The sequence below is a fragment of the Babylonia areolata genome, chromosome 3 (genome assembly GCF_041734735.1).
Source record: "Babylonia areolata isolate BAREFJ2019XMU chromosome 3, ASM4173473v1, whole genome shotgun sequence".
In the NCBI taxonomy this organism is placed as follows: Eukaryota; Metazoa; Mollusca; class Gastropoda; order Neogastropoda; family Buccinidae; genus Babylonia; species Babylonia areolata.
In genome coordinates this window covers 7,081,383-7,104,594 of record NC_134878.1, presented here as the reverse complement: position 1 = coordinate 7,104,594, position 23,212 = coordinate 7,081,383, and the positions used below count along the sequence as shown (strand labels likewise).

Here is a 23,212-nt window from a genome sequence, read left to right as displayed (position 1 = left end):
TTCTGACTTTTCCCTGGTTTGCATTCACTTCGTTGACAAAAATAGTGGTAGCTTTAGCCTGGGGAATCTCTCTAGATTCTATTCATAGCTAGAAACCCCATCTACGTCATGAAGCAGTCCTTTATTTGAACGTTTTGGTTGGGTCACTGTCCAAGCGTTTGCCTGACTTCTCTCCTCGCTTGCTCAACAAAATGTCGGACTGACGCCGTGCTCTAGACATGCAATCGTGACGAACTAAATCAACCAAGATTTCTTTCTTTAGCTGATGCTCAGAAAGAATTGAAGCGTAAATTCGAAGGAGAAGATAGTGATGAACATTTATAGGATGATCTGATAGAAAATAAAGGGAGCAATCAAGAGAGTGGCCAAGATGCGACTGTCAGTGAGTGATGCCGGCTGTACAGATGTTAGCAGTCGACAGATGACCGAATTAGCAGCAGAGCGATATTCTTGGCACGCAGCCAACGCGGTCTGATGAGAACTGAATCAAGTGACCGTGTGAGAAGGGTGAGGAGGAGGGGGGTGAAGACTGAGGGGGCGTGGCCTCACATCCATCTTATCACTTGGAGAAGTCACAATGTATTGTGTATCTATCTCTTATATATATATTGTGGTCGTTCTAGTATGATTTTGTGTTTGCAGATATCCCTTTGTCCAGAAAATATGTTTTTGAGCAAATTACCTGACTAATGTTTGTATTGAACAAGTTGAAAATGTGACAAAAAACAAAACACTGATTTCAAAACAACAGCATGTCACTAAAAATACAAAAAAATGGGAAAACAGCATGTGTTTTGTATTCTTTATTCATTTACCTTTCAGAAAATATATACTTTTATGGGTCTTTCTCCAATAACAAAGAGCACAGAATTTTTGGAAAATTTATACCCGTTTTTTGTGAAAAAACCCTGGCAAGTAGATTTCAATTAAATTTTATTTTCCTGGCAGCGAAAGGGTTAATAGAAGACTTTAAAAGCTTATTGACTGTTCTTACAATATATGAGAATATGAGAATATATGTATGATAATCTGTGCTAAATGGCAACACTGGAAATTGCTCATGTCCTCAACCACCCTCCACCACTTGCTTGGAAATTTGTGATTGTGTATAAGTTTTTAACTAAATTCCATTAGAATTCAAAATGCTTTAGCTTTTATTGTTGTTTTCTTGTTTATGGTATTGCACAGACGCTATAGTCTGCATTTTGTCCAGTTTAGTCCATGAGGTAGGGAGCAATTAGCCTGTTTTTATTTAATGGGAAAATGAGATATAAAACTAAATGCAGTGGTATCTGGTTTTCAGACAACTCGAGCTGAATTTGAAAGTTCAGAATACACTGTGCGTCGACGATTCAACGATTTTCTGTGGCTGCGTGAGCGGCTCGAAGAATGCTACCCTACACATCTTGTGCCGGTCAGTTATGAATGTATTAGATTTGTTTGTTTTTCTTCCCATATCTGGTTCTTTAGTTCTTGGGTATCATTCCTTTAGAAAAGAGAAATGACTTTAACATCTTATCCATTTTCATTACAATATTCAAGGTGTCATTCTACAGATGTGGTGCATCTGATCTTTTTTTGTCTGCATGTTTTATTGTTTAGCTTGCAGAAGAACCGTAGGTCGAAACATGTCACTTCTGCATCAGATTTTGTGTTGTGATGTATGTTTATAAATATGTTCTCAGTCCAGTACAGTAGTTAGTAGTTTTTCCTTTTTTCACTTGACTGCAGAATTTGATGGATGGTGAAATGCATTCTTATTAGGACTGTTATGCTTTAAAGCATTCAGAGCAAAATGTGTCTGATTAGACACTTATGAATAGATGAACTTACTGATATTGTTATTATTTTCTTCTTTTTTATATATAGCTTTTCATCATTATTTTTTTTCAACTGCTTCTGCAGAAGCACAAGCTGACCCACCTTGATCACTTTTAAGGCATTCTTATTGTATTATAAAGTACAGAGCAAAATGTGTTTGGTTAGGCATTTATGAATAGATTAAGTTACTGATATTGTTATTATTTTCTTTATCAGTTTTTTTTTCATCATATATTATTATTTTCAGCCGCTTCCTCAGAAGCATACCCTGACTCGCCTGGATCACTTCAGTCTGGAGTTTGTGCACATGCGGATGAAGGCGCTGCAGAAGTTTCTTTTCCGTCTGGCAGACCACCCTGTGCTCTCTTTTGACAAGAACTTCAATGTCTTTCTCACAGCCAAAGCCTCAGTAAGAGAACAAACGAACAGAAGAAATTTTATATTTGCCAGGATATTGAGATAATCACAGTGACAAGAATGCTTTTTTTTTTTCCACCCAGCCCTGGGGTACAAAATTAGGAAAGAAAAGCACAAGAAAAAACAAAGAGTGAAAATTGAAATAAGAAGAGAGGAAAAGAGAGAGAGAGAGAGGGGTGGAGGGGATGGGGGATGAGAGTGAAGAGAGTAATGATGTAAAGATGAAATGAGAGAGAGACAGAGAAAGGGAGAGAGAGAGAGAGAGAGGGGGGGGGGGCTCAAAATTTTATCACATTTCAAAGAAAATGGCAAGAACAATACATGTAGTAATGTACAAACAAGAGAGAGAGAAAACATTTAGTCTTTGTTTCTGAGTATAACAGATCAGCGCTGCTGTGTTCTTTTTCAATCTGGTCCCTGCCCTAAATAGGATCTACACTACACTGAATGATAAAGGGTAGAATATATACAAGAACAAAAAAAAAAAAAAAAAGAGAAAAAGGAAGAGAAAAAAGGAGAGAAAATAAAAAAGAAATCAGCTTGTCAGAATGAATTATCATTCTGATGTTGAGCTGGGAAGAAAGAAGAGGTGTGGGACTGTGATGAAGGAGGAGAGAGAGAAATGGATATTTTAACTCTGTTCAAATTTTACGTCACGCCTACATCTGTTTTAGAAATTGGTCTTTTTATGCTGTTTTCAGTATTTTAAAGTTGATTTTAATTTTGCATGGACTGAATGAGACGTGGATGGATTGGTCTTTCTGTCATTGTTTTAACTGACCTTTAACATTATTTTGTGATCTCTTCGACAATTTTTGTGAACTGATTTGTATAATCAAACCTGAAATGGCTCCTTTGAGGTCGGCTATGTTTTAAGCAGTATGATTTTTTTAATATTTTTATTTCCTTCTTGCAAAGAATAGTCTGTATTTTCAAAATCAAAGAAATGCCGATTTATTTTGATTTTATTAGAATTAAGAGTTGACATGTCTTGCAAAGAAGAGTCTGTGTTTTCAAAATCAAAGAAATTCTGATTAAAAAAAAAAAATTGATTCAAGCAAAAAGCACACGTCTTTGATTAATAACACTCTCCAAAACTTTTTGCAGGAGTTCCAGTCATACAGAAAGCAAGGGAAGGGAATCTTCTCGCAAATGACAGACTCCATTCACAACTTGGGGGCGTCCTACATGTTGAGGAACAGGCCTGCCGAGTTCACGCACATGTACGAGTATGTCAGCGTCTTTGGTGAAAAGATGGGCGTCATGGATCGCATCGCTGGCCGGGTTTTGAGAGAGCAAACAGGTTGGTGTGGAACTTCACTCTGGACAGCAAAGAATTGTCGGGACACATGAACAGGGTGGTACAAATGTTCAGCAAAATTGCTTTCTTCAAGTTAGCTGCGAAAGACTTACACTGAGAGGAGTTTACACTGTTATAGGTCTTACGCCAAGAGGAATTTTTGCTGTCTTTTGTTGTACATGAAGGGGAATTTACACTGTCATGTCTTTGGTTTTGCATTTGTCTTTGTTGTCAGACATGGGAAGGAGGGTGAGAGCGAGAGTCAAACCCAGACCATCATGAAAAGTGTATTGGCAGATGAGCATCTTGATCATTCTGCCACCTTCCTCTTGTGGCATTCAAACTGAGCGGCTAGTCATTCAGATGAGCTAATAAACCAAAGTCCCACATGCAGCAGCACGTACTTGGCGCGCTGAAAAAGAACCCATGGCAACAAAAGTGTTGTCCTCTGGCAAGACTGACTCTATCTTTGTTATTTTATTGCATGGGTTTGCAGTTGCACAGCAGGTTGTCGCCACTTAACGTTCACCACATCAGATCCAAACAAACTTTCAACAAGAGAGGCAAGGCCTTCAAGACTCACTTGTGATAAATTAAGTCCCCTAGCATTAATTACAAAGTAATTTCCCTTTTTTACTATCTGCACCAAAACGTTTGCAAAATAAATAAAAATTCCATGCTTAGCAAAAGAAGTTCCTGTTTGAACAAAAAATGATAATAATGACTCCTCTTGTTGTTGTGTCAGAATAAGAGGTCAAAGTGCCAAGTTTAGAGAATACAAAAAATATAAATATAACAGTAAATGCAGTTTGCATATAATTAGGCTTTTTTAAAAAAATGTTTGTGCCCATCCCAGAGGTGCAGTATTGTTTTAAATAAGATGACTGGAAAGAACTGAATTTTTCCTATTTTTATGCCAAATTTGGTGTCAACTGACAAAGTATTTGCAGAGAAAATGTCAAAGTTCACCACGGACACACAGACACACAGACACACGGACACACACACACACACACACAGACAACCGAACACCAGGTTAAAACATAGACTCACTTTGTTTACACAAGTGAGTCAAAAAAGCATTAAAGACATATTTGTTTCAACATTACAATGAACAATAAATACTGTTCTCTTCATGTGACACAGGCACACAGGAATGTGTCCTGTTATACTGAGACCATTGTTTTTACCATCATTAGTCTTTTATTCATTTTGTTGGCTACTCAAAATTTTACTTTACTTCCTAGTGCTTTCCCTGTTGTGATTATGAGTAATGACCTGCATGTTAAATATTGTTTGTCTATGCGCTATGTGACTGAGTGGGGAAGTGTGATTGAATTATTACTTCACATGCTTAAAGCATCTTGTTAAATTGGTTACTTTTGTGCGAAGTGTCTGTGGTGTTTTATTTTACTCAAGTAGATGAATTTTATGTTATCTCTACAATGTGTAGTTGATAAAAATTTTACTCTTTCGTTCGATAAAAATTTTACTCTTTTGTTCGTTTATCTCTATTGATACTCGTTTTTAGCTTTTAGGTGGATTTATTAGTGGGGTGTGTGTGTGTGTGTGTGTGTGCGTGCGTGTGTGTGTGCGTGCGTGTATGATGTACCTTTTTTGTGCAGTGAATGATAATTATGTGGGTGTGATATCGTTTTATCTCATTTTTATTATTATACATATCTGTTCCTACTGTAAAGCGCGGTTAGCCTGCTCTTGAAAGCGGGGAACCACGCTATATAAGCCTCCATATTATTATTTATTATATGTTGTTGATTTGTTTACACTAATTATGACAATTGGGAAGTCTTCATTCCTTAAAACTTTTGACAAGAACCTAGCTTAGGAGCTGAAGAGCATGTAAGCGGAATGGAGTATTGATCCATGCAGCCCTTTCGTTAGAGAAAGTGAACAAAAACTGCCCCATGTGAACATCTCGTGGCCATTTGGCTTTTATCTATTAGATTTAAAAAAAATTATTTATATATTTAACTTTTTGCTGCCCCATCATCTGCGCCGTTTCAGTGGCATTATTTCCAAGCTGCTCATTCTGAAGTCGGCCACACTGGAGTTTGTCTGTCGCAGTTCCAGCGTTGGCAGTCCACAGGGAACCATCGATGTTAGGTCGCTAGGAGGCTACACATCATTGGACCTTGCACTGCTTCTGAGTCACATCAGTGGTGTTCAGTAGTACCTTTTTTGATATTAGATTATTTTTATTACCTAATGAACAGTAGCACTATTGACCTAGTGGCATGTGTCATACTACATATTATTAGAAATGGAGGTTACATGGCGGTAATGTTGTGGTGGTGATGTAGCGCCTATCCTCGGTCGGAGACCAAGCTCTAAGCGCTTTACAAGCACAGAATCATTTGCACAACAGGCTGCCTACGTGGGTAGAGCCGACTGACAGCTGCCATTTGGATGCTTGTCATTCGTTTCCTGTGTCATTCAGTCAGGTTTCAGTTACACACACATACATACTGTTACACACATTGTAACATTTTACGTGTATGACGGTTTTGTTCGTTTACCCAGCCATTTAGGTAACCATACTCTGTTTTCAGGGGTGTTCATGCTGGGTGTATTCTTGTTTCCATAACCCACCGAACACTGACATGGATTACCGGATCTTTAATGTACGTATCTGATCTTCTGCGTGCATACACACACTAAGGGGGTTCAGGCACTAACAGGTCTGCACATAGGTTGACCTGCGAGATTGGAAAAATCTCCACCCTTTTCCCACTAGATGCTGTTACCGAGATTTGAACCTGGGACCCTCAGATTGAAAGTCCAATGCTTTAACCACTCGACTATTGCACCCGTCAATGTGTGGTATGGTGTGGTGTCTTTGATACAGATTACCACAGTGAGCTGTCTGGCATGGCGCCGTGTTACAGTCTGTGGGCCAACTCTGAAGACCAGCTGAAAGCGCCGCTCCTGTCTCTGTACACGGCTGTTGACCAGAGCTGTAACCACCTTAAAGATTTGGTACTGCTCTCTGTAGTGTGTGTGTGTGTGTGTGTGTGTGTGTTAGTAGTTGGAGTAGAATTAGTGTGTATATGTGTGGTGTGTGTGTGTGTGTGTGAAGTTTTTCATATCATAACTGAAGTTTTAATTGAATTTGCTGGTGGGGTTTGGTTAAAAATTGTGTAAGATGTATACACTGATTTATGTATGTTTATTGATTGATGGTGTTTTACTTTATTCTGAAAAAAAAAAAAAAAAAAAAAAAAATCAAGTGAAGGCCTGGTGTTCTTCTTCTTCTTCTTCTGCGTTCACTTGTATGCACACGAGTGGGCTTTTACGTGTATGACCGTTTTTACCCCACCGTGTAGGCAGCCATACTCCGTTTTTGGGGGTGTGCATGCTGGGTATGTTCTTGTTTCCATAACCCACCGAACGCGGATTACAGGATCTTTAACGTGCGTATTTGATCTTCTGCTTGCATATACACACGAAGGGGGTTCAGGCACTAGCAGGTCTGCACATATGTTGACCTGGGAGATCGTAAAAATCTCCACCCTTTACCCACCAGGCGCCGTCACCGTGATTCAAACCCGGGACCCTCAGATTGACAGTCCAACGCTTTAACCACTCGGCTATTGCGCCCGTCGGCCTGGTGTTCTGAAGCTTGAGCTTATTCATTTTGCCCGCAGTGAAACGTCTTGTCATTGTCATCGTCTTTCTCTTGTTTTTTTGTCGTAGTCCCAGGTTTAGTTAAGCTGCCATTGCATCATGCCTTTTGTTGTTGTCTTTTCCCCCCCACTGTACTGACAGACCTTTTGTGCAGGTTGATGCGACTGGTGATGGTCTTTGCCAGCCTCTGAAAGAATATGTGCTCTACACAGAATGCATCAAGGTAAAATATTTCATTGGCTGTCTCAGAAATCTTCTTCTGAAATAATGGTGATGAAAATGATAGGGGTGGGAGTGGTGGTTGTGGTGATGGAGGTAGTAGTAGCAGCAATAGCAGTAGTGATAATAATGATAATAAGACTACTGCTGCTGCTGCTGCTGATGATGATGATAATAGTAAAGTTGATTATAATAATAATAATAATAATTATAATAATAGTAATAATGATAATGATAATAATGAGATTAAAAATGATAGTAATAATAACAATGATAATTATAATAATAACAATAACAGAAAGAACAGCAATAAATGGATAATATTAATTCTGATAACATTAACAGAAGCAACGACAACAACAATAACAAGAAAAACAGTCATGACGATGATATTAGGGAGGGTGTGCAGCCAATTTTTGTGATGGACTTTTCGTCGCTCGCAGTGTAAGAAGTAGGTCTCCTGACGACACGGGTAGCCCACCACCGTAACTAGCTTCTCTGAGTTTGCACTGCTTTTATTCAGACAACTTTTTGGCAGAGTCTATAAATGGATTGCATTCGAAACCAAGTGCTTGAGGAGACTACTACACATCTCCTACAAGGAGCACAAGACCAATGACTATGTGCGGAACCTGGTCAGCAACCTTGTTGGGCCCCAAGAACCACTGCTGGCGACTGTCAAACGACGGAAGATGGCATGGTTTGGTCACGTCATTCGACATAACACCCTCTCCAAAACCATCCTGCAAGGGACTGTAGAGGGAGGGCACAGATGGGGGCAGCAGAGAAAGAGCTGGTCCGACAACGTCAAGGAATGGACCAAAATGACGATGCCAGATCTCCTCATGACAGCTGCCAACAGAACGGCGTAGCGAGCTATGACATCTTCCTCATGTCCCCCCAACGACCCCAGCGGTCGAGGGAATGAGTGATGAGTGATAAATGGATTAGTTTGAAAACGTAATGGCAGATATATGACAAGAAACATGCTCAAAGTAATCATAGAGACTAAAGCAAATAATGGGTGTAATTTTGAAACCAAATATACCTTATAAACTTGCAAACATAGTCACCAAAAATGTTCAAAATCCTTTCATCAAAACAGCGTTTTCTGCGACTAAATTTTAGCCTTTCGGTGACCTGCAAAAAGGAAATGGAGATGTGCATGCACACACAGTTCCTGCTAAAAAATATCCAGGGAGTCCCGAGTAAAATCCGACGAAAGTGGGTCTGCACACCCCCGGAAATGATAGTGTTACGATTTCTACAACTGAATTTTAGCCTTTTGGTGACCTGCAGAAAGGAAATGGAGACGTGCATGCACATGCGGTTCTCACTAAAGATATCCAGGGAGTCCTGACTAAAATCCGACGAAAGAGAGTCTGCACACCCCCCCAGATGATAATGTTATGATGTGTGTGTTGCAGGCAGTGTTGAGGAAGCGGGACGCCATACAGATGGAATACGACAGAGTGCAAGAGGAGCTCAGCAAGAGGAAAGATGAACGAGAACATGTATGTACAATTTTGTTAGGCATGCTGGTTTGCGGAAATGATTCATCATGTTTCCATGACTTACATGTGGTTTGAATAATCTTTCTTCTTCTTCTGCGTTCACTCGTATGCACACGAGTGGGCTTTTACGTGTATGACCGTTTTTACCCCGCCGTGTAGGCAGCCATACTCCGTTTTCGGGGGTGTGCATGCTGGGTATGTTCTTGTTTCCATAACCCACCGAACGCTGACATGGATTACAGGATCTTTAACGTGCGTATTTGATCTTCTGCTTGCATATACACACGAAGGGGGTTCAGGCACTAGCAGGTCTGCACATATGTTGACCTGGGAGATCGTAAAAATCTCCACCCTTTATCCACCAGGCGCCGTCACCGTGATTCGAACCCGGGACCCTCAGATTGACAGTCCAGCGCTTTAACCACTCGGCTATTGCGCCCGTCAGTAATCTTTAATTGTTCAACAGTACACATGGTTACAATGCAAACAAAGGGAGAGGAGCATCAACAAGCCTGAAGCTTATACTGTGCTCACACGTTGCACTTCAATTTTAACATGACGGCTGATGAACCACAGCTTCATTTGTATCAGATAACGTATTCATAAACAGTAAGTAAAGAAATAAAACAAATGGATACTCAGATAAGTGAAATAATGGTGCCATCAATATTAACATGAAATTTGATTTTTAGTCACCATAGGTCAGCCTGATGAAAGAGAAACAAAAATGTATTAAAAAAAAAATATATATATATATGTAAATGGTGGGTAAGATGGTGGGGCAGGGGAACAGAGGGGAGAGGAGAAATTCTGACACATTGTTGGCCAATCCATTGACTTGCATGTTCCCCTCTGCACACATATTTTAGATAAGCTTTGTCTGTCTGTCTGTGCATTGGTTTCTGTCTGTCTTATCATCCATAATGATGCAAATTCCGAAATACCCTCAGATCTGATTGGGACTGAAAATCTTTTGCTTGAATGTAATGAGAATGTCACAATTGACTAGGTATTTGATTTTATTACACTAGTGGCTAAATCACATTTTATGCGTAGTGGCTAAAACACATTTTATGCTTACCTGGCAGCAAAGTTGCTCTGAAGGCTACATCTAGCCTTGACTCGCGAGAAACCAGTCACTCTTGCGGCAAGGTGGGACAAAGAAACACACCTTCCTAGCGCATCTCGTGAGATCCTTGCTTCACTAGCATGTAAGAAACTCGCTTCTGGTAGCAAGTTGATGATTTAGCCTGGGCAGGCAGTGTAGCTTCTGAAGAAGAGGAGACTCCTACATTTTACAAGTGTATACAAAGTAATAATCAACTTGATCTGACCCAACTTAAAGCAACACTGACCCACAGAAAAGCACACAGCGCCGTGAAACTTCAAACTGACCAGATTTTCTGCCAGGTAAGTTGCATAACAAAAATCAGCTCACAGAAAAAAACCCTCACTTGTTTCCTTTTTGGACCCTTTCTCTGCTGTGACAAGAACTAGATCTCAACAAATTAGTGTTTGTATACTTTTGTTGTTGACCCTGTTCATGTACTTTGCCTGTGGAATGTGAGAATCTGAAAAAAAAAACACCAACTGTTACTTAGAATACCATTATCAGTATCTGTTTGTGATTGTTTAGAAGGCCCTTTTTTTTTCATTTATTTTCACCAATAGAAAACTTTTTTTTACCTTGCTTTTTGGATTTCTTTTCTCATCTTTTTGTTGTTGTGGTGGTGTGTGTGTGTATCATTCTATGTGTGCATTCTATCATGAAGAAATGTCTTTTTTTTTTTTTTTTTTTTTTTAAAAGAAGAAAAAAAAAGAGGTATCTTTGACTGACTAATTTTTCTTAAGGGTGTGTGTAGGCCGCTGGGTTTTTATTGATTCATGTTTGTATTAGATACCTTTCTTCTCACATGCAAAATAAACAGAATTAAATTAAAAACAACAACAACAGATGAATTAGAAGTAGTAACACAAACAGCAGAAGAATAATTCTCTCTCTTATTTTTATTTACTCAGTCTGGCTCTGGGACTTTGCAGTTATTGTTGTCAGTAGGGGAAAGCTTAATAGATGGTGTCCTGCGTATGCTGATTCAGAACTGGCTCTTCTGTTTGATGCGGTGCAGGGTCTCCTCTGGTGTGTGGCCTCCTGGTGACCTAACTTTGATGGTTTCCTGTGAACTGCTGGTGAACCCATTTGGCTGTGTGTGGAGGAGGGCCTCAGTACAATAAGCACTGTGGGATTAATTCCTCCAAAAAAAAACTATGCAGATAATGGGGCAGCAAAAAAAAAAAAGAAGAAAAAAAAAATAGCGAGATATTATGAAATAAAATGAAAACAATTCACAGCTGCTTAACTGCAATGTTGCAGGTGAAGATCGCAGACCAGACATACTCTCTGGGGACTTTTCTGGGCAAAGACCCCCAAGATGTGAAGCAACAGAAAGAGGAGAAGGTGGCTCAGCAGATATCTGACGTAGGTATAAATTTAAATCAGTCGCCACAACACTTGTCGCGTCGCGTCGCGTTGCCAGGCCAGTCGGTCTTTATTGTGATCAGTCAGCGTTGCACATAGAGTGTGACAGACGTACTAACATTGCCAGGACTGAAATTCACAGTTGATTTTTTTTTTAACTTGTTCTGTTCCACAGCAGCATGCACGCTACATCTCTCCTGGACCAGTACAACATATCACTGCATTAAAAAAAAAAAAAAAAAAAAAAAAGATGGTACAATAAAAGACCTGAAACTTTCTTATTTTAAAACATAATGTCTCCAAACCTTCGGGAATGGTTAGAAAATAGAATGTCACTTCGATTGGTGAAACACAAAGGCACTATTTTCTTTGTCACTGTCATTAAACTTGAAAATTGTCAGGAGTAAGTTTATGTAAACTTGAAAATTGTCAAGAGTTGAAGGTTTATAAAAACTTGAAAATTGTCAGGTGCTGAAGGTTCATTAAAACTTGAAAATTGTCAGGATTATAAAAACTTTAAAATTGTCAGGTGTTCAAGGTTTATTAAAACTTGAAAATTGTCAGGAGTTAGTTATTAAATCTTGAAAATATTTTCAGGAGTTTAAAGTTTATTAAGACTTGAAAATTGTCAAAAGTTGAAGACTGATTAAAACTAGAAAATTGTCAGGAATTAAAGGTTTATTAAAACTGGATAATTGTCAGGAATCAAAACTGTATTAAAACTTGAAACTTGAAAATTGTCAGGTATGAAAGGTCGATTAAAACTTGAAAGTTGAAAATTGTCAGGTATGAAAGGTCGATTAAAACTTCAAACTTGAAAATTGTCTGGTGTTAAAGGTATATTAAAATTTGAAAAGTGTAAGGAGTAAATTCATTCAAATGTGGACAGTTTCAAGAGTTACAGCTATCAAAACATGAAAGTTGAAAATTGTCAGGTGTGAAAGGTCGATTATAATTAACTTGAAACTTGAAAATTATCTGGTGTTAAAAGTATATTAAAACTCGAAAATTGTCAGTTGAAGATTTATTAAAACTTGAAAATTGTCAAGAATTAAAAGCTTTATTAAAGCATGAAACTTGAAAATTGTTAGGCATGAAAGGTCGATTAAAACTTGAAACTTGAAAATTGTCCGGTGTTAAAGGTACACAGTATTAAGATTTGAAAAGCATCAGGAGTTGAAGATTTATTAGAACTGGAAAATTGTCAGGAATCAGAGCTTTATGAAAGCAGGAAGCTTGGAAATTGCGAAATATGAAAGGTTGATCAAAACTTGAAACTCCTGCCCATTTCAGCTGACGAAGCAGAAGGAAGTGCTGAACGACAAAACAGAAGTGGCAGATGCCAACCTGAAAGCCGACATGGACCGCTGGCAGAAAACCAAGCGGCACGAGCTGAAGGAGATCCTCACGACCATGGCTGACAGACAGATCGAGCACTACGAAAAGGTCAGTCCCTGCCCTCTTGAAGTATGGAACTCCAAACTGACGGGCGCAATAGCCGAGTGGTTAAAGTGTTGGACTTTTAGTCTGAGGGTCCCGGGTTCAAATCTTGGTAACGGCGCCTGGTGGGTAAAGGGTCGAGAATTTTCCGATCTCCCAGGTCAACATATGTGCAGGCCTGCTAGTGCCTGAGCCCCCTTTGTGTGTATACCGCAAGCAGAAGATCAAATACGCACGTTAAAGATCCTGTAATCCATGTCAGCGTTTGGTGGGTTATGGAAACAAGAACATACCCAGCATGCACACCCCCGAAAACGGAGTACGGCTGCCTACATGGCGGGGTAAAAATGGTCATACACGTAAAATCCCACTTGTGTACATACGAGTGAACCTGGGAGTTGCAGCCCATGAACAAAAAAACAACAACAAACAAACAAAAAAAAGAACTCCAAACTCCGAACTCAGAACTGTTTTAATGTAAGGCCACTGACCTGTATACATATAAATGCACATGTTGTACACACACACATATGAAAACCGATTCTTGTGTTGGACGAACAGCAAAATTTTAGAAAGAATAAACTGATAATATAACAAAATTAATCAGGTAAGGGTAATTTAGAAACATGTCTTTCATCTGAGACTGAACGCTTTCTGCTCTATGCTTTAACAAATCAAAAATAAACATAGCTACATCTCTTGACACAGTGCTGTTGACATTTTGAATTAAGTGGGGTAATATCGGAATTCTTAAATTTTGTATATGCTTGGATAAGTATTTCTTTCTCAGAATATCATATTGTGGACAAATTGCCAGTACATGAATTTCGTCTTCATACCCTCCACAAAAGGTACAGCTGTGTTAACCCTTTCTACGCTACAGCTGTATGCCTGCTACAACTCCCCTGGGCAAGCACAACATGAGATCACTGCAGTAAAAACAGTGTGGTTCACTAAAATGGCGAAAATCGATGGAGAATTGTTGATTTAATCAGTAGAAGAAAACTTTGTTTTCATGCTTCCTGAATCCATAAATGGTTCAGTTTAGAATAGACTAGAATAGAATATGTCTTTATTACCAAGTGTACCAGGGTCACAAGGAATATTGGAGGGGGGATAGTACATAACAAGATACGAACACAAATCGAAAATCATACACCAACTGTAACAAGAACGCCAACTGTAACAAGACAGAATAAACGAAATTAGAATAGTGGTCCACAGGGGAAATAATAAGGGTATGCCTGGAGTAGAATGTTGGCCAGAACAGCCCAGAACAGAGTGCGATGGCGAGGGGTCGTCGATGGCCTATGCTCCACCAGGAGCGACGGGCAAAATGAATGAATGAATGGAGTAGAATGAGTTAAAAAGAAAAAAGTTCCCAGACCATTACAGACATGGGGCTATACATCACTGCTCCCTACCAAGTGTCCTGTTGCTTTAGGAAAGACCAGAAATCAGAAGCTGTTCTAGAGATATCTGATGTCTGGTGTCCTCAGTTTGTTCTCTTGTGATTAGTTTTTCATCCCTCACTTAGCCAAATTAACGTTCCCTCTCAAAACTTGAAGAAGTCTCTGTGAGGAGAAATGTTACTCGAACCATACGCTCCATCAAGGGTATCTTTACCACTGTTACTAAGTGGGTGAGGAGACAGACAAGATAATGGAAGAAATATTTTAGCAAGTTCAGTTTTCAGTCTTCAGTCTCTCACTCTCTCAGTAAACAAACAAAAAACAGACACAAGGAATTTTCCCCTGAGCCAAATATAATTATTAAGACAAAAAAAAAAAAAGTTTTTCATTCACTCTCTCTCTTCATCTTGAAAAAAAATTAATTTTAAGAAAACCAGGAACAAATGTCTTGACTGTCACAAGTCAATTCTCTCTGCACAACTTGATATCCAATCCCAGGATCGTCTCAGTCCTAGGCTGGCCAGTTACGTCTACTCACAGTAGTAGTGTCAATGTCCACCCCACTCACTCGTGGGAAACTTGGGCACCTCCTCAGTGAACATCCCAGTTCCACAGGGTCCCTCCACTCTGTGGCTGATCAACATGGAACCCTGACAACACTGATGTTCGGAACAGCACATACATATGCGCACACACACACATGAACATGCACAGCTCACGATTCACCCACACTTACCACGTGCAAAGCATTTTCACATTTATACAGGTATTCGAAATGTATAAATAATATTCCCCGTTCTTCCTCTGGCCACAGGCATTCGAAACTCACTCTGTCACAACCACCAAGGTATTTAAAACGACATTTTATGCGACATCTGGTGGTTTGGTGTAGTTTTACAGCAGAACTTTGTCTTTTTTTGTGGAGTCCCTTTTCAGATTGATGTTTTTTTAGATTGAGATTCACTGATTAATTTTGACAGATTCTTCATTGATTGATTCATTTGCGTTTTTTATTTTTTAAAATTTTTATTTTATTTTATTTTATTTTTTATATAATTATAACTGAGAGAGAAACTAATTAAGAAATAAAGAAGTAAATATATATCTAAAAAAAAAAAGAAGAAAAGAAAAGGTTCTTTCTATGACATAAGGGAAACTGATTGATGGTTGTATTTGTTTATATAACATATGTGAATTTGAATTCTACTTTTCAGTTGAAAGTGTTACAAAATGCCCTTTACTTTTCTTGTTCTTTTCCAGTCAATAGTGAACTGCTTTTGTTTTTGTTTTTTTGCTAAAAAAAAAAGAAAGAAAATTAAGTTCCTTCCATGAAGCAAGAGGAGTAGATAGATGCTTGTTGCTGTTTGTTTTGTGAATTAGACTACTTATATCTACTTTTATTGGGAAAGTGCTGTAAAATGCCAAATGCCTTCCGTGTCTTTCTCCAAACTATTGTATAATGTATACTGCTTTTTGTTTGTTTATTTGTTTTTTGTTTGTTTTTGTTTTTATTTTTGTTTTTTTTTCTGTTTTGTTTTATTTGTCTGCTTGTTTTTTGTTTGTATTTTTCAATATAGGCATATACCTATAGTTCAACGCAATTAAAAAAAAAAGAAAGAAAAGAAAAAAGATTCTTTCATTCTGTTATATTGTCAGGTGCCAGGATCGGACATGGCTTTGGGTATTTGGATTTTGTGGATTTTTTTTTTTTACACTAGTTCTTGTAGTTTAGATGTTGAATGGTTTGTTTTAGATTTGGTTAACGGTAAGGTGCGGGAGACTTTTACAACCATTGTGGTAGTGCAGAGTGATGTCGTATTCACTGTTTGTAGAGCTTGGCGTAGGAAGGTAGGGCCCACTGCTTTCCTTCAGCACTGGTTTTGGATTGAACTGGTTCTAATTCATGTGCATATAGCAAGAGTCGTACACTTGCTTGCCTTGGGTTATTTTTTTTTAATTTGTTTGTTTTGATGTTTGAAGTGGGTTTGAAAACGATTTTAGTTATCAGTACGCAGGATCACAGAGAGAGGAGTACAGGGGAGGGGGAAGAACTCTTTCAACTGTAAAAAAAATATGTATGTTCATATTGCACTGTAGTATGTTTTCCTCATAAAAAAAAAAAGTGCACAATAGTTTTTGAAAAAAAAAAAGAAAAAAAAAAGATGGACAGACTTCAGTCAAAAGTTCAATTTTTGTTTGTCATTTTGTGAAGTTAGTTATTTTGTGTTATTTTCTGCCACCCCTACATCCGCCACCGCCCCCAGATACCCCTTCCCCAATGCCCCAAATCCTCCCACATTATTCTTGTCTCTCCTTCCCTTTATTCACTCTCTCTCTCTCTCAGTCACACGGCCTTGTGTTTCAGTGTCCACCCCAAATCCTCCCACATTATTCTTTTCTCTCCTTCGCTTTATTCACACTCTGTCAGTCACACGGCCTTGTGTTTCAGTGTCCACCCCAAATCCTCCCACATTATTCTTTTCTCTCCTTCGCTTTATTCACACTCTGTCAGTCACACGGCCTTGTGTTTCAGTGTCCACCCCAAATCCTCCCACATTATTCTTGTCTCTCCTTCCCTTTATTCACACTCTCTCTCTCTCAATCACACGGCCTTGTGTTTCAGTGTCCACCCCCAATCCTCCCACATTATTCTTGTCTCTCCTTCCCTTTATTCACTCTCTCTCTCTCTCAATCACACGGCCTTGTGTTTCAGTGTCCACCCCAAATCCTCCCACATTATTCTTTTCTCTCCTTCCCTTTATTCACTCTCTCTCAGTCACACGGCCTTGTGTTTCAGTGTCCACCCCCAATCCTCCCACATTATTCTTTTCTCTCCTTCGCTTTATTCACTCTCTCTCTCAATTACACGGCCTTGTGTTTCAGTGTTCACCACAAATCCTCCCACATTATTCTTGTCTCTCCTTCCCTTTATTCACTCTCTCTCTCTCAATCACACGGCCTTGTGTTTCAGTGTTCACCCCCAATCCTCCCACATTATTCTTGTCTCTCCTTCCCTTTATTCACTCTCTCTCTCTCTCAATCACACGGCCTTGTGTTTCAGTGTTCACCCCAGTCCTCCCACATTATTCTTGTCTCTCCTTCCCTTTATTCACTCTCTCTCTCTCTCTCAATCACACGGCCTTGTGTTTCAGTGTCCACCCCCAGTCTTCCCACATTATTCTTGTCTCTCCTTCCCTTTATTCACTCTCTCTCAATCACACGGCCTTGTGTTTCAGTGTTCACCCCAGTCCTCCCACATTATTCTTGTCTCTCCTTCGCTTTATTCACACTCTGTCAGTCACACGGCCTTGTGTTTCAGTGTCTGTTGGCATGGCAAGACGCCATCCGCGGCATCCAGAGGAAGGAGGAGGAGGAGGAGGAGGGGGAAGTGGGCGCCACAGACTTGGAAGACGCGGACATCGTCCATTTCTCCAGGGCTAGACGCAGCGGTGAGACACCGGCCACTGCCACTGCCACCGCCACCACCACCACCTCCACCACCGCCACACCTTCCCCCACCACCACCACCACCACCACCACCACAGTCTCTGCTACCAGCACGTCAGGCGAGGGTGGCGTTGCTGCCGGTCCGTTGTCTGACGAGGATGTCGTGTCTGCTGTGGAGTCTGATGGTGCTGATAGCCACTGATTCTTAGAATTCATGCAGTATTTTTGTGTGAAGTGTATGTGTTTGTGTGTGTGTGTGTGTGTGTTTGTGCGAGTACGTGTGTGTGTGTGTGTGTGTTTGTGTGAGTACTTGTGTGTGTGTGTGTGTGTGTGTGTGTACGTGTGTGTGTGGATGAGGAGGGGCCAGGTGTTGGTGTCGGGATGTTAAGGTTGTGTGTGTGTGTATGTGTATGTGTGTTTGTATGTGTGTGCATGTGTGTGTGTGTTTGTATGCGTGTGTGTATATGTGTTTGTGTCTGTGATCATGTTTACTTGAACAGCGGATTAGCAGGCAATATGAAGTGCAAATTTTGTCATGAGGTGTTCACAAACATTGGATTGGTCTCATGAATATTTAGCCGCAGAGCAGTCTTGAGTTTCTGTGTTGACTTCACTCCTGTCTTTTCTGTATTCTCTTTTCTTCTTCCTTTTTCCACTAGTTTTTTTCTTTTTTTCTTTTTGTCTTTAGCCTAATAACTATGATATATCATGGGGACTAAAATTTTTACAACAAAAACATTGTATTCTGATAAAACACATGTATGATTTTTTCATGTAATGGGCACCAATGATTGTCTTATTGATTTTGTATTCAGCATTCTTTTTGATGTGACTGTGATTTGGCCAGTAGGTCAACTTCATGACTTATATTTTTAAAGAGGGGATTATATCAACATGCAGAGGTGCTTTTAGACACCAACATATCTGTATATGCTTATTGCTGTTCTGCGCAAAAGAAAAAAAAAAGAAAAGAAAAAAAATCAATCATTAGGAATGCGGTTGATTAACTTGTTATAAATGATGTTTATTTTTAAATGATGCTTATTTTGAGAATATTGAATATTTGTACAGGTTTGAGGTTGAATATACATTTGTATTGTTTCAATGGGAAAGAGCTGTTTTACTTACAAAAAAATATATATCAATCAAATCACATAGTGCCTTTTTTGTCTCTTGCGAAGAAAGATATATGTCAGTTTGAAGCATGTGAGATATACTTGAAGTTTTAATTAATTTGTTTGGGAATATTACCCAGATTTATGATTTCTCGGGGGGGGGGGGGGGTTTTTCTTTTTTTTTAATTTCATGTCGGAGATGGATGCTACGCCGCGAAAAGCAAAATACTGTAGACGCATTATAAATATGTTGGGCAATAAAGTATGTACACTACGTTTTTTTCTTTTCTTTATATACTGTGTGTTCAGATTAAGATTGATGCTTAATTCTTAATACTTATGATGACGTATTATGAACATGTTTGGCAAGAAATCATGAATACTTATATTTTTAGTTCATTTTTTCCACTTGGATTTTGGTTATTGGTGTCTTTTTTGATCGCCAAAATTTTCACATCTATTACTTTTTGTTTTGGTGTATATACTGATTAATCGTTGGGTTGGTGCTTTATGCTCTTGTTGTGAATGTGGTTATGGGGGTCTTTGATTTCTTTTGTTATGAATGTGGTTGTTGGTGTGTACATGCCAAGTCTAAAACGCAGAGTTGATTCATGCACACCTGTGTACATTTTGTGCCATCTATTCATCGCTTTAGCGTTTTTTTCTGTTTTTGTTGTTTTGCTGGTTGCTTTATATTTTGCGAGGGTTTGTGCCTTGTAGAGTTGTAGTTGTAGCTTTTCATTTTCATTCTTTCATTCATTTGGAACGCTGACTGGAATTTCTCAGAGAAGGGTTTATTTTGTCAGTGGGAAAAGGCAGTAAAATCACCTATTGGGGATCTTCCGCCAACTCTCTCAATGTTCCTGTCTCTTTCTCCCAGTCTCTCTCTTTCTTTCGTTCTGTGTTAAACACTTTTTCCTCTCTGTTTCTCACGCGACAGCACTGGTATCAAAAAAAACCCAACAAACCATTTAGTAAAGAAAAACAAATTTTCTTTATAGTGTGTTGAAGTGAACATGATCTTTGATCCACGAAGATAAGAAAGAAAACTAATGATGAATTGCCTCTGTGATAAAAAGGATTTCTATTATTCATTTTTTACGCAGCCTGTACTGTAATTTTCAGTCTGCAATCCACTGCATCATTATTATTTATTTCATAGTTTCATAGATCAGTCAGCATGCTCGCATTGAAGCACTCGTGATGCTGAAAACTGGAACCTTCATGTCAGAGACAGGTCAAAATGCAAAGAGCTGTTCTCTTCACTATCACAAACAGTGACAATATCGCAAAGACAATGATTGTGGTGATGGCAGCTGAACTGTGATTGTGCTTAATTTGGATCCACAGCAGACGAGGAATTGCGCTGTTGTCTGCTTTGATTGTGGCTTCATGTTTGATCATGCAGCATCTTCCAAGCTGTGATCTTACTGAAAGAAAAACTTTGATTATGTACATGTAAAATTTGGCTTCTGCAGACTTTTTGGGTCTTGATTTTTTTTTCTTTTCCCCCAACGATAGAAAGGACAGCTTTATTACATTTTTCACTCTGCTGATTTATAAGTGTAGACTGCTAACAGTTCTAGTACTAGTGCTAGTAACTATGCTTTATACAAAATATGCTCCATGATTCTTTGGAGAGGCTATTGTTTTTTGTAATTAGTAACTACGTTTTATATGTGATGTCCTCCATGATTCTTTGGAGAGACTATTGTTTTTTTTTTATTAGAGCATTTCTGTGGTGTGATTTTGATGCTTGAATGTCTTCTTCTGATGACACTTTTCTTTGCTTTCTCTTTCAGCTATTTGTCCAGTCATTAGTAAAAAGAAAGAAGTATATCTATAACACCATTAAAGAAACAACAACAAGAAGAAGAAGTAAAAGCATTGCCAGCAGTCAGCATTCCACAAATTTATCAATTAGAAGAAGAATCTGAGTAATTTTTAAATAAGAATATTCTGTTGTCATTTCATTTTATTTCTTATAGTTGTGTTGTGAATGTTGCACACTTTGAAGCATCAAACAACCAATATTTTTTTTTCCTACTTATAAAAGAAAGTTTTGAAATAAATCACTGTTTTTCTTTCTTTTTGTTGTTGTTTTTTTTGTGCCTTTTTTCTGTTGCTTGCATTTGTGTTTGGTTTTCACTCTGTAACATGCTAGATAACATTCTTTTTTTGAAATGGAGATTTGTTTTCCTTTTAATGTGATGCACAACGAAAGTCCTTTGAATTCTTTAATGTAGTCTTAGACCATGTCACTTTAAAAAGAAAAAGTGCTTCCTTATTAAGATACTTAATCCCACGGGCGAAAGTCTATAATGCAAGTGCTCCCAAGGAGACCCCCCAAAAAAAAGTGTTTCAAAGGACTCTTTAACTCATTCAGCCCTGCGCTGAGCTTCACTCTGGCCTCAAAATTTGTACCGTTCAAACGATTTCCATGTTCCTACATATTCATAAATGGTAAGGGGAGGGTACTCACCTACAGTATTTCTAGAGGATGTGTCTGCATATAATTTGGAGGATTAACGGAAAGTCTTCTTTGTTATTACTGCAACACAATGGCACTGAGGGTGCCGAGGCTGTTAACTCCCCAGAGTTGAATGGGTTAAAAAACTCCGAAAGTGGAGTATGGCTGCCTACATGGCGGGGTAAAAAACGGTCATACACGTAAAAACCCACTCGTGTATATACGAGTGAACGTGGGAGTTGCAGCCCACGAACAAAGAAGAAGAAGAAGAATGGGTTAAAAGAGACTCCCTGTCATGTGGAAGCAGACAACTCAAGACAAGAGTCAAGTGGCAATCAGATGTCCACTATGGCATGAAAACCTGCAAAAACCAACAGGATTGCCGCAGCAATTGAACAGTGCTGGCGGGCCAGAAAGAACAGCGGCGCCAGCAAACTTCCCAACTTCCATTCCCTGTCCACACTGCTGGCCACAGAGCCTTCCTGGGGCCGTATTCAAGACAAACTTCAGGCAAGTTACCCTTGACATGGAAGGGACCCCCGGGTACAGTTCAACATGAAGGTTAAGTTATCTTCATATTCAAGACACACACGGTGCACTGGCAGCTGACCCATTGTCTATAATTAACTCACTCAGTACGGCCAGTCCTCTCTTCTCCTCTACACAGACCCCTCGGATGTCCAGTGGGTGTTTGAATGACCCAACCTTTAGCTTCTGTCGTCAGAACTGTGGTATTCTTTGTCAACATTCACCTCTTCAGTATAAGAGCGTTCCGCTTGCAATATTTTGATGATGGTAATTGGGATGAAACGCTGTTAACATCGTCTCTTTCACCGTTCGTATGGAGAGAGTTAAGAATCCCTTCTGCGCATCTCTTTTACTTCTCACTGCACCATAGTTCAGAGCATTGTTGAGAAAGTTCGCAAAACACGGGCTATCTGCAAAGCATGCCTGTTTTCTCACAAAAAGAAAACCACTACAAAAGATCCGCCATATTTACCTCTGCTTCGTGGGCAGTCACCCTTGGCAGGTAGTAAGGGCAAATTTGCCTTTGGGTTTAGACTTTGAGACTTGCAGGTAGAATACTGGGTATGCTTTACCCTGAGGCAGTTTGCCTTGCCTCAGGTAATTTGCCAGCAGGTACAGCTTTACCGGCAGGCATGATAGGCTCTTGATTATGGCCCTAGGCATGGACTGGCCCAACCAGTCAGTCATCTGCATGCCCTCACAGCCTGACCCCAACCTCAGTATTATCACTAGATGGTCCTTGTCACTTTAACAGAGGAACAAGGAGATGATATTTTATTCTCTTGATCCAGTTTGATTGTAGAACACGTTCCTTAAAAAACAACTTGTGCTTCCTTATTAAGATACTGTGGCATGCTCCTAAATATGAAATAAATAAATAAATGAATAAAATGAAGAGTCACTGGGTTTGTGTTTTTTGGTGCATGACACCAGTTCGTTTTTGAGTTTGAGTGTGTGTGAATGATTGTGACACAAAATGCATTACGCACTTTACAGCCAGTCAAAAGCATAATTGATACTAGCTTGTGCTTTTTGGTCTAAGGGGAAACAGTGATTAAGATGTCAGAACATTTAAAAAAAAAATTACCAACAACAACAACAACAACAAAAATTGTGGTCAGAATTAAGATCTTGTGATTTCCTCTCTGTGTTCTCTTGTTCTTCTGCCTTCTCTCTCATTCCTTCCTGTCCTTCCCTTCCTTTCCCTACCCCCCTCACTTCCATCCATTCTCTGGTGTGTTTTTATCGTCATTCAGATAACCCCTTCAGTGCCCCGGGATGGGAATTCCTGTCCCCCTCCCCTGTGCAAAATGCCCCTGGACAGAAATTTCCATCTGCGTCATTTTAGGAGTTTGCCTATTGCAAAATTATTAAAATCACGTGAAGTTGCCAACATTGGATAAAGTAG

General features: G+C 39.3%; 1 protein-coding gene across 2 annotated transcripts in view; it reads left to right on the top strand.

Moving 5' to 3' along the window:
- Window positions 1–22,699, top strand: part of LOC143279690 (sorting nexin-30-like) — a 24,841-nt gene extending 2,142 nt beyond the window's left edge. Inside the window, exons 3-11 of one of the 2 annotated variants that reach the window (XM_076583790.1) lie at window positions 1,304–1,414; window positions 2,069–2,230; window positions 3,346–3,541; window positions 6,405–6,535; window positions 7,338–7,406; window positions 8,830–8,916; window positions 11,288–11,392; window positions 12,686–12,838; window positions 17,564–22,699. In XM_076583790.1, the coding sequence (XP_076439905.1) occupies window positions 1,304–1,414; window positions 2,069–2,230; window positions 3,346–3,541; window positions 6,405–6,535; window positions 7,338–7,406; window positions 8,830–8,916; window positions 11,288–11,392; window positions 12,686–12,838; window positions 17,564–17,893 (1,344 nt within the window). In that variant the 3' untranslated portion in view covers window positions 17,894–22,699. The remainder of the gene's footprint in view (window positions 1–1,303; window positions 1,415–2,068; window positions 2,231–3,345; window positions 3,542–6,404; window positions 6,536–7,337; window positions 7,407–8,829; window positions 8,917–11,287; window positions 11,393–12,685; window positions 12,839–17,563) is intronic. The other variant, XM_076583791.1, reaches the window with a different exon arrangement.
- The last annotated feature ends 513 nt before the right edge of the window (window positions 22,700–23,212 follow it).